At 37.1% G+C, this 12,085-nt stretch overlaps 1 protein-coding gene across 3 annotated transcripts; it reads right to left on the bottom strand.

Annotated features, from left to right (window-relative positions):
• Nucleotides 1–5: 5 nt before the first annotated feature.
• bphl (biphenyl hydrolase like) lies at nt 6–6,072 on the bottom strand. 3 transcript variants are annotated; one of them, XM_041790528.1, is made up of 8 exons: nt 5,794–6,072; nt 5,087–5,257; nt 3,295–3,398; nt 3,048–3,214; nt 1,149–1,302; nt 921–1,052; nt 508–631; nt 6–391 (listed from the first exon to the last, which is right to left on the bottom strand). In XM_041790528.1, the coding sequence occupies exons 2-8, from the start codon at nt 5,209–5,211 to the stop codon at nt 301–303; spliced, it is 897 nt and encodes a 298-aa protein (XP_041646462.1). In that variant the 5' UTR covers nt 5,212–5,257; nt 5,794–6,072; the 3' UTR covers nt 6–300. The 3 variants fall into 3 exon arrangements, with proteins under 3 accessions (XP_041646462.1, XP_041646463.1, XP_041646465.1); XM_041790529.1 differs by lacking the exon at nt 5,794–6,072 and adding an exon at nt 5,433–5,507; XM_041790531.1 differs by lacking the exon at nt 5,087–5,257 and having other exon boundaries at nt 9–391; nt 5,794–6,071.
• Nucleotides 6,073–12,085: the final 6,013 nt, after the last annotated feature.

The following is a 12,085-nucleotide window of genomic DNA, read 5'->3' on the forward strand; positions in this document are numbered from 1 at the left end:
TACTTTTCATCCACAATAATTTATTTGTAGGAAAATACACAAGGAAAATATTAAAAATATACACATCTTTTAATATTACTTGATCAACAAAGCTTGCTACCTAAATAAAAGTGAAATAACAGCCAAAATTACTTTTATTTGTGTCAATATGTGCAGAAAAGTATTGATTACTATTTCTTCCATCACTTACCATTTGGGGATTAACAGATAAAGTATTCTATATTATGATTTCTAACTCATTTCCCCTGGTTCGTCTCTACAAAATGATCTGTCACTAGTTAAGTGTATTTTATAAATCACTCATTCTTCCAGAAAGTCTTCAGCCAGCTTGTTGAATTCATCAGCGTACCTCAGGTGGAGGTTGTGTTTACCTTCTGGCATCAGGTGCAGTCTTGATTTGGAGACAAAAAAAAATGTGGAATAAACACATATCATACAGTATATGCTTTTAAAATTCAAGGTGATTTAAACATAGTTAATTTTTTAAATATTTGTTTCAAGCCGCACCGTGATCCTTTGACGTGTTTGGAGATGTAGTGTGCGTGAGAGGTGGGCACCACAGGATCTTTCTCTCCGTGGATGATGAGGGTGGGACAGCTGATCAGAGGTAGATGCTCCATGCAGACACTACCTGTCCAGAGGAAAGTAACAGCTCTAAGCTACAGTAGGTTAGTTATGTCATAAATGTAAATATTTTATATGTAAAACTTTTCTCACATTAGCTCACCAAATCTGATTTTATACGTAAAATTGAATTGCTCTCTAGCAAGAAAAACTGGGTTTATTTCCCACTACCTCCAACATTAAGATGTCTGTACACAGTTGAATAACTGCAAACCATTTCCTCTTTCTTTCATTATTTGTTTGAGTTGAAGCTTTTTCATCTGTATATTGAGTCTGCATTAAAATGTCATCAGTACCTTCGGGTCTCTTTGCAAACTGTGCGATTCCATCCACCCAGGCACTCCAGTTTTTAGCGAATGCTTCTGCTCCGTACACCTTCTCCAGAGGCTGCCTCATCCTCACACTCCACTTGGAGACATCACGGACCCCTACATGGGTTTTATGTTACACTTTTGCATGGATCATACAGTTCAAGACTCTTCTGGCAGTAACCCATGAAAGCAAGAGTAGAGGAAAAAGATTACCTTCATAAAGCTGAAGGTCATGCTGAGTTACAAAGGCGTTGGCTCCCCAAACAACAATCTTGTTGATTAGGTCGGGGTACCTTGCTGCTGCAATCAGAGCCGTCATTCCTCCATCACTCCAGCCCAGCAGAGAAAACTTTCCAAAGCCCAATGTCTGCAGATCAGATGAAAAGATTCCAAACTTCACTTAAAAGACCGTGTTTTTTATGATGCAACCAAAGCACTAAATAATGAGCATGCAGAGCTGAATTACCATATTTAAAATGCAAAATAAGGAGATCGTTTTTTGCACTGAGGTGAATGACATATTTTGAATTAAATTACGAGTCACAGAGTTCAAAGGTGGTAAGTTACAACACAGCTAGGGCTGTCAAACAATCATGATTAACCTCGTGGTTAATCTTGCTGTGGTGAATTGTGATTTATCACTTTTTTTAATTGCATTTAAAAACTCCACTAGTTTGCATACTTTACAAACTCTTTCGCATCATTTTGTATTTTTTCTGTCTCATAATAATGGTAATTGACTTCCTGGTTGGGTACAGACCTGCTTTTATAGGTAAACTGAAGATTATAACATGAACTTAACAACTAAAAAGGTGCTTGTAGTGGACTAAAAAAGAAATAATGGCACAGTAGAAAGGTAAATGTTCCATAACACAAGATACAGATGAGTTTTTACTTGCCCACTGAGCTAGTCTGAGACATTATGCAGCAGTGGTGGACTTATTTTATATCACTGTGGCTGCAGGGAGATACTGACGTGGCTTAACCAAAGTGTGCTGAGACATAAAGCATGAGATTGATTATGGTTTGAAAAAAATTAATTCACCCATAGTTGATCTTAGTTATTTGCAATTAATGTGATTAATCTTGACAGATCTTATTTCAGCACATATTTCATATTGATGTCGCTTTACCATTATATCACTTTGACAGATATTTGTTAACTGTATACATCTGTTAAAATCAGTTACCTATAATTTATACCCACACACACCCCAGTATAAATGTACATAGTATAGTAATTTGTTTGCAGTCATGTGATCCTGATGATGTACAAATATCAGATGGACAGCAGGAAGTGAAGGGCACAAAGGAATCAATTAGAATGGAGCAAAGTTAGTACCTAAAAGCTCTGGTTGGACCTGTATGCTGTAGTTATCATCAGAAAATTTCTACATACATTAGCTATGGTCCTTACACTTTACAAACAAGTGACCTTTCCCACAGGTTAACTGATTTTCCTGGCATGGAGGGGTCGATATCACAAAAAACTTCACCCAGTTGAAGGGAGACAAGAGTCTTGAGGAGTCTGATACTGAGCTACGAGGCTAGCTGCACCTTTTTAACAGCTTTTCTCCCTTGTATTGTCATAAACTGGCTTTCAATGGAATCGCTTTAGTACTATTAACCAAATAACCAACTCTGATTACTGAGCTGAGCCAAATGATGTGGAGAAAAGAGATGGTCATAAAAAAGAGACTGGACAGACATCAGCTGTGCAAATACAAGTAGGATCAGGGTTAACGTGACAAACTGCACTGAGCCAAACCAGACTGCTTGGTGAAAACGGACCATACACGAGTGCTGTCTGACTCTGCTCCTCCTCATGTCTGTTTATGTTACTCTGTGAGCTTTTTAAACTTTTTTCTTTAATGTGTCACTACTTTTGAGACAAAAAAGGAGTTTGGGATTATTTTCACAGTTTGAATGGTTGGCACAGGTATAAACTTTGGCATTTTGATAGTGCTTCCCAGTACAGAATCCCTTCCTGCCCCCCGTCTGGAGTTCTTTGTTGGGATGCGACATTGTGTGCTAACAACCTAAATTCAACAGCTGAAAAAGTTCACATTCAAATTTCTTTATCACCTTTGGCACATAAAACACATATCAGACCTTCATCAGATCAACAGCGTCCTTTGCATCCCTCTCGAAGAAGTCCAGGGGGAAGTCTCTGTCTGGGGGACGGGACTGTCCATATCCACGGGGATCCCAGCCAACCACAGTGAAGTGTTCCTTATTCAGTGACTTCAGCTGAGGGCCAAAATCAGTACGAGTGCTTCCTAAATGATGTAAGACAGAGATGCTGTATGAGTGTGGAGAGATTTAAAGAAGTAGTGTGTTGTTTTAGTGTTGTAATTACCAATAGCACCAGGAAGTAACAGCACAGCGTGCTTCCCTTTGCCTGTCTGCTCGTAGTACAGATCCACTCCGTTAACATGCTGCTTCCCTGAGGCCACAGCAGAGCTGCAGAGAGACAAAGAGAAGGAAAAAAGACACATCTATGATTTTTTCACCAAGAGCCACATGCAGAAAAATACAAGGATGACAGAGCCACTTTGATACACTTCACCTTTAGCAAAACCAATCTAAGTGAGGTTAAGGTGTTTTAGTTGAATATTCCTAAAGAAAAATCACAGTCTAAATCACAAGGTGACAAGACAAACAGCTAATCACTCTTAAGGATTGTTAGGTGGTTGGTCAGATTTCAGGGGGCCCCTGATCAGCCCTGACTACCACTGGATCCACTTCTGGTCAGGATGAGAAGATGCTGACGGCTCATCTCAACATTCAGTGAAGAACCATAAACAAACTCAACAAAGCTGTTCAACTTTACAGGAGTGTTGGCGCTTCAAGGTGATTAGTCTGATATGCATCAAACATTATTTAAGACATTTTTCTGGATTCTACCGCAACTTTAATGCCATGTGTCCTTTTTCCTCCAACTTCCAGCCTGCGTTTGTACACAGTTTGAGAGTTTTGGTCACTGTGACCTGCCATTCTGCATGAGCAGCGCTGTGAGCACAGACTCTGACCAGAAACATTTCAGCCAGGGCCCTTTATTTAAACATTAATCCACATTATAAAGGCAGGATCTTTGGTGTCACAATACCTGATTTTTAAACTGTGATATGATACTGGTAAAATAATACTATATTAATACATTAACAGATACTGCAGTAGCATAAAGGGACCAAATACAGGGTGATTTCTTGTTTCAGATATCAAATATCAGTGAAGGCAAAATCCATTATACTGTCTAAATGGAACAAATTTGAGGGGCAGATGGCCTCGTGGTTAGGTCATGCCCCATGTATGCACATGGCCCAAATTCAAGACTGGCCTGTGGCTCATTAACCACTCACTCTCTGATCCTTGGTCCTGGCTCTCTCTGCTGTCCTTCTCTCTCAATAAAGGCAGAAAAATCACATGATTAAAACTTTATTGCATACATTTCTGCTCTCTTTAACTAACCTGAATATGACTACACTTATGAAGTCAATTCAAAGTCTTTGCAGATATGAAAATTGCTGCAGACATTTACAACAAATGGATTGGCCTTGCAACAACGAAGTAATTTCTCTAATCTCTGAAATATTTGCAAAATAATTATTCATTATCATGGGGGAAAGTGGGTGCAAGACATCAGTTATGTCCGATCTATATTTCTTGTCACATATTTTGTTCTATTCAAGATCCAAAGTGCAACCTTTTTAAATGAACTAAACATGCATTGTTTAAAATTTTGGGAAATTTGAAGCGTGATTTCTCATTAAAGAGAATAGTGGGTCCTGAGGCTAAACCAGCTGAGAACCACTGAATTAGAATACAAGAACATTTACCCTTTTTGTATTAAATTACAGGAAATAAGTAAACTTAACCATGATAACAGCTTTTCTAATATGTGAGGGGTCCTTTTCATGGCTTTTTGGTCGCTGATTAAAGGCTACTGAGAGCTTTTTTCTATACTTGGTTTCAAATAATCCCTGAAATGAAAATTTCATTGATTATGTTTTTTGAGGTAAGGCAAGACAACTACATTTAATTATATGTATTTTATGAAGTGTTTTTCAAGTAAGCATCAGGAAAAGGGCATAACTTCAGCAAAATTCACGACTGATGTGCATTTTAAGAAAATGAATTAGAAGAATAACCTATTAAGCTGAATCATCTTGTTACCAGGGGGCTGATGAGAAGTCTGCATGCATGCAGGATGTTGGGACCCCTTTACTGTATTTGGAGCATACAGTGAGTGAAGAAGGTCATTGACTTCGTCCATATTTCAAGCCTCTTTAGTAGCATGCTGTTCCATAAACCTAAACCCTCTTTGAGGGGATGGGAAAGCACACAAATAACATAAAAATCATAAAATTGAATAGCTATACCAAAGCTGCCACTTCCCCGCCTGATGGTCAAACTCTTGTTAGAAATAAACCACAAAACAACCAAATCAAATCAGAATTACTGACTCCAATCGTCGATCAAAATGCGTTTTATCACCTCCACTTTTATCATATAATTTTTGCCGGTTTAATCCTTCACAGCATCTCAGCTTGAATACAGGAAATAAAGTTTTTTCCTCATTCCTCTAATGACAAAATAAATCCCGTTTTAGTTGAACTACCCCGGTCGACCTCATGTCAGTCACCCGGAGCTGACCCCATAATGCACCGCGTGGCATGCAGCGCCATCTCGTGGAATTAAATACAACACACTTTCAAATTAAAAATATCAGATGGGGGCTGACACGTTTCTAACAGCAGGTCAGTGGTTTACTGTTTCACAACTGCAGCATGATGAGGTAAAAGTCTATCAATGTGCAAATAAACATGCAAACATGACATATAAACATGCTAGATACCTGTACGCTGTCATGGCTCGTTTAATGTTGAATTTGAGGAAACGGCCTCCGTTAACGAGCAACGCCATGACTTACAGGCTCACACAGACTGGGAGCAACTCCTCTGCAGAGTTTGTTAAGTTAGTAAAAGTTTTAGAGAGACTCGTGTAATCCGGCCATGCAACCTCCTGCAGGAGGGAGATCCAGGAAGCTGCAGGCTGATAGGGAGAGTCCACCTCCTCATGGTCTGGAGTCCAACGAAGGATTTAAAGAGAAAGTCCGAGAAATTACATTCACTTAAAAGGTATTACACCAGCTCACACGGGTAAATTTTTCTTTATTTACAGGTTTCTTGATTTCCTTTATTTTTCGAGGATATTTCCTTCCCCTATAATTCAAAACTGGGAAAACAACAGTGAGATTGTGACAGGTGTAGCTCTCCAGGATTTTAACTTCAGGCAGCCATGGACAACTTTGTTACTCACGGCCATATACTTTATTTTCACTGTTAAAAGGCCAGATTGCTAAAAAATTATAGGATACTGGCGACTACAGCAACTCTCAAGCTGAAATGCAATAAAATTGCTCAATTTAATGAGCAACACAGAGGTAGCTGGCCTCTGAAAGTAAATGGGCCCAATGACTAGCAGAGTTAAATCAGCAGTGTTGGCACTGTAGCCTTCTTGCATACGTTTGAAACTTTAGCCAGGACGCCCAGCCAGCTTTGGAGCTTGTAATTTACCTCAGGTGGACTCCAGTCAAGGTGTAGAAACATCTCAGCAACGATTAGGAGAAATGGGAGGAACCTGAGTTAAATTTCAAATTATGTTGCAAAGGGTCTGAATATTTATGTGATATTTCAGTTTTGCAATACAATCTAAAATCCTGTTCTCACTGCGTCATGATGGAGCACTGAGAGTAAAAAAAAATGATTTAATAAACTATAGCATCAGGCTGCACAGATCAAAATTGAAAAAAAAAATACAGGGGGTCTGAATACTTTCTGAATGCACCTTTGAACCTGACCAATGCTGTACTAATGAGGAGTGGAGGCTGCATGTAGACTCCAGTGGCCCACCTCTGCCTGAGGGTAAAGTTAGGCCAACAGCTCTTCTAGTAATTATGTAATACTGGAAATATCTGTTAAAAAGCTGACATTTTACATACCTGTACTGAAGCAGCTATAGTGAAGTCTGTTCTACTGTACTGGAAGAAAGTCAATGGGAACTGGATAAAATTAATTGACTAAAATTGTTCAAATTTACAACACAACACATTTATTTTCCCCATAGGACAGGGGTGTCAAACTCATGGCCCAGGGGCAAAATCCAGCCTGTGGTAAAACTTAGCATTTAAATGTATTTAAACATTACAATATCCTTGTGAATTCATAGGAATAAAAAGTAAAGAGAAAAAAAAAAAATTAGTAAGAAATCAGGAATGCAGGAATGTGGGAAAGGAATCAATTTGTGTTTTCATCTCATATTTTCAATTTTGCATCTCACAATTATGACTTAAAGTTATGATTTTGACTTTTTATTTCATATTTTGACCTTTAGATTCATAATTATTACTATTTATTTCATTTTTTCACCTTTTAGATTAATAATTTTGACTTTTTATCTCATATTTTTACCCCTTGTTTGACTAATTTTCACTATTTATTTCATTTTGTGTCATTTTAGATTCATAATACTCACTTTTTATCTTATATTTTGACCTTTTAGATTCACACTTTTTGCTGTTTATTTAATTTATTGACCATTTAGGATTCATAATTTTTGATTTAACCTCATATTTTGACTTTTTAGGTTAATAAAAATGAGTTTCTATCTCATATTTTGACCTTGTAGACCCACAATTTAAAATGTAAAGTATTATTTTGACCTTTTAACTAATTATTTTGAATTTTATCTCATATTTTGACTTTTTGTTTCATAATTTTCAGTATTTCATTTTTTTTACCTTTTAGATTCATAATTTTGACTTTTTATCTAATATTTTGACCTTTATATTAATAATTTTTACTATTTATTTCATTTTTGACCTTTAAGATTAACAACTTTCCCTACTTATTTAATTTATTGACATATTGGATTCATAATTTTAAATTTAACCTCATATTTTGACCTTTTAGATTAATAATACTGATTTTGTATCTCATTTTGACCTTGTAGACCAACAATTTAAAATTTAAAATCACAATTTGACCTTTTAACTCATTATTTTGAATTTTATCTCATATTTTGACCTTTATATTCATAATTTCTCTATTTCATTTTTTACCTTTTACATTCAGTTCTGACTTTTGTCTAATTTTTGACTTTTTAGACTCATAATATTTTACTATTTCACTTTTTGACCTTTTAGATTCATATTATTGGATTTTCTTCTCTGATTTTGACCTTTAGATTCCTAATTTTTACTATTTATTTCATTTTTGACTTTTTTGATTCATACTTTTCCGTAACTAAAAAAAACTAATAAAGATTTATGAAAATAAAATGATTATAACATGAGGTAGTCAAATTTTATATCATTGTAAACATTCACATAATGTATATTTACAAAACTGATATGTTGAAAAATTACGACAGTACCTGTGTGATTTATCAGCAGTTGAATAAAAGAAGGTTACCTGTAGGCTAGTCCTAGAACAGACATCCAAATAACTTTGCACAGTGTTTATGCTTTGTCGTAGCAGACCTACGTGCTCTGGTGAAGGGTAGTTGTGGTGAAACAAAGAAACTACATCAGACCTTGAAAGTGACACTGAAGTACATTTTGAAAGAAGAGTTTAATCATCAACACCACAGATCTCTGAATATGACACAACACAGCCCCCACCCACTGATCCCACACACTCCCACATGGTCTGAGACTCAGACAGAGGTGTTTCTGTGCACCTCTGAATCCAAAAGGCCCCGTCTGCGGTGGTGTGGTGTGTCTTTTTATCAATGGCTTTGACCCAGTGCTGGTGAGCCATGATGAGCTGTGCAGACCTAGTTCTCAGAGCCACACTGCTTTTTGTAAACGCCTCCACTCTCCTCTGCCTGTCAGTGCGTCTGAGCTGTGCCACACTGTGAACCACGCACAGGAACACAAACACAAGACGACAAAGCCGGGCTAAAAATATCTCAATCGCCTCAGAGCGCTTTGTTGAAGATGAGGCAGTATTTACTGGAAATGCAGCGACTGAGGTGGATTCAGGTGGATGTCCACCGAGAAAAACAACTAATCTGAAATAGACGAGGACAGTTTTTTAATCAATTCTTATTAAATCACTCCTAAAGTAGCTCTTTAAACAATACAGAATAGGAAATTTTGTTCCTGCCCAGTTATGTGCTGTATTTAAGCTCATTATAATGTTCACCTTCTGACTTTGTAACTGAAATAAATGGGCAGTCATTGAATGGAGAGCTGCTAAGCTTAGTTCAGTCAGTCATGGTCCCCTGAGGAAGCCTTTGACTTATTTTGAAAATTTTCTGGCATTTCAGGTAGGACTCTCAGCTGGTCAAACTTTTTTATTTAAATTTTTTTTGGTGAAATTCGGCTTCAACTGTTGGAATAACTGCCATAAAACTCAACACAGACATTCATGGTTTCCAGAGGATAAATCTTACTTGAAAAAGGTAGATCTTTTTTGTCATAGAGCAAAATACCTTGAAATCTATGTGGCTAATTGACATGAAGGTTGATGCTGATATTCATGATTCCCAGAGGATGAACCCTACAAGATGCACTGTAAACTGGATCCGGGGGGGGGGGGGAGATATTCATGATTTCTGGTGGAAATATCCATTAAGGTTACCAGTTTCTTTATTGCCACAACCATGTTTTTTGTTATGAGAGAAAAAATAACTTTAACAGCTTTTAGACATTTGCCATGATATTTAGTTTAACATTCGTGGTTCTCAGAGGATAAACCTGACTGACTTTGTTGGTTGCGTGACGTTACTTTCAAGACAAATATGGATTTAATGTTTGTTCCACTGAGTGAAACCCTTTTTCAATTGATTGCCATGATTTTTAGTGTTGACATTCATTGTTTCCAGAGGAAAAACCCAAGGATGTTCTTTTGTGACTTTTTTCTTACTGCCTTGAGTAGGTTGATTTTACTGTTTTGGACTGAAGTTTCATGAGAGCTGTTGCAATATTTGAAAATGATATAATTCAGATATTCATGGTTATCAGCAGATACAACCACTGAGGTTTGTAGTTTCTTTATAGCCACAACTATGGGGATAATTTTGTTCTGAGAGAAAAGTGACTTTCACAGCTTTTAGATAATTACCATACCTGGTTTAGACATTCATGGTTCCCAGAGGATAAAACTTACTTTGATAATTCCTTGATGTTCAATTCAGCAAAAACTTGGATTTAAGTTTTTCTTGGTTCCATTGAGTGAAACCCCTTTTTGGGTGGTTGCCATATGATTTGGTGATATTTGACACTGATATTCATGGTTTCCAGAGAATGAGCCCAACAAGATGCTCTTTTATAAGGGACTTTTTATGCTAGCTTCAGGAGATTTACTCTTTCATTTTGGACTGAGGTTTCATGAGAGCTGTTGCAATAGCCCAAATTTAATTTGATGCAGATATTCATAGTTTCCAGGGGATACATCCATCAGGGTTGGTACTAGTTTGTTTACTGCCACGACCATGTTAATATGTTAGTTTTTAGGGAAATAACTTTCACGGCTTTCAGGTATTTGCCATTACATTTGGTTTAGACATTCATGGTTTCCAGAGGGTAAACCTAACTGACTTTGGTAGCGGCCTGATTATTCAGGGAAATTGTGGATTTAAGGGTTTCGTTTTTTTCGTCCATTAAGTAAAACCCCTTTATGGTTTATTGCCATGATACTTGGTGCTGATATTCATGGTTTCCAGGGGATGAACCCTACATGATGCATTTTCATTAGTGATCCTCTGACATACTTTGATACTTTTATATGGGACTGAGGTTTCATAAGAGCGGTTTAGTTGAGTGGAACACAATTGGATTCAGACATTCATGGTTTCCAGAGGATTAACTCACTGGCGTTGGTGGTTTATTAATTGCCACGGATGGACTGATATTATGTTATGAGGGAAGAATTTTTGCAACTTTCAGATGAATCATCATGATAACTGTTACAGTCATGGTTCATGGTTTCCAGAGGATAAAACTGACTGACTTTAGTAGTTTTTTTAAATTCATGTTTATTGGTCCCCGAAGATGAATCAGCTGACTTTATTGAGCATTAATTTTGTCTGTGAAGGCAGGGTTACTTCATACAGTGAGGGCAAACATCTTGAGTTCTATCAGCTAGATTCTACAGTTTTTCAATGATATTCATGGTTTCCAGAGGATAAAACTGACTGACTTTAGTAGTTGCCTGATGTATTTTAGTTTATATCCAGTGAATTAGCTCCCATTTTGGTTGATTCCCATCATATTTGGTGCTGATATTCAATGGTTACCAGAGGATGAACCTTCCCAGATAATGTGATACAGATATTCATTGTTCCAAGAGGATAACTCTGACTTAATAAGCTGGTCTTTTTCCTGAGCACCACCAGCAGGCTGATACTTTACTTTTAAATTGAGATTCAGTAAGAGCTTCAGGGTTGATTGTATTATAATGTCAAACATATATTCATGGTTCCCGGTGGATAGGTCTCACAGAGTTTTTTTGTTTTTGTTTTTTTAAATCCATGTTTATTGGTCCCCGAAGATGAATCAGCTGACTTTACTTAGCCCTAATTTTGTCTGTGAAGGTGTTTTTGCACTGGTATTCATGGTTTCCAGAGGATAAATCGTTACTGACTTCATGATTCATTGACTTTTCTTTTAGAGCCACCATCAGAATTAAAGTACATGATTTACAATATTCAGAAATACTCATTTTTGTTAAGAAAATTCTGACATCACCTGTGCCTGGTGCACTCTAAAGCCATAAGTGTATTTGAATAAAATATAAAATTTTATGAATTTTTATATGAGCTTAAGTTTTAAACCTTCCCCTCCTGATCACATCTGCCTCCACACTATCATCTCCTTTCAGGTTTATTGTTAGTCTTATATATTTTCAGCTTCATTGAGAAGTGCTCCTTGTATGGTCTAACATCTCAGCAAATAGCGATAGCCAGGCATGGCCCACTGTTGGATCCTCTCTCCTCTGCCCTCTGCCCCCTTAACCATCTTTGTCTGGCTGGTATGTGCCTATCCACAGTCCCATGACCCTCTCTGAGTCTAAATATAAATACCCAAGGAGGGTGCTCCACTGTTAAGGTCACATTACATCATCCTGAGCAGGCTATTCTCA

The sequence above is a fragment of the Cheilinus undulatus genome, linkage group 7 (genome assembly GCF_018320785.1).
Source record: "Cheilinus undulatus linkage group 7, ASM1832078v1, whole genome shotgun sequence".
NCBI classification, from domain to species: domain Eukaryota; kingdom Metazoa; phylum Chordata; class Actinopteri; order Labriformes; family Labridae; genus Cheilinus; species Cheilinus undulatus.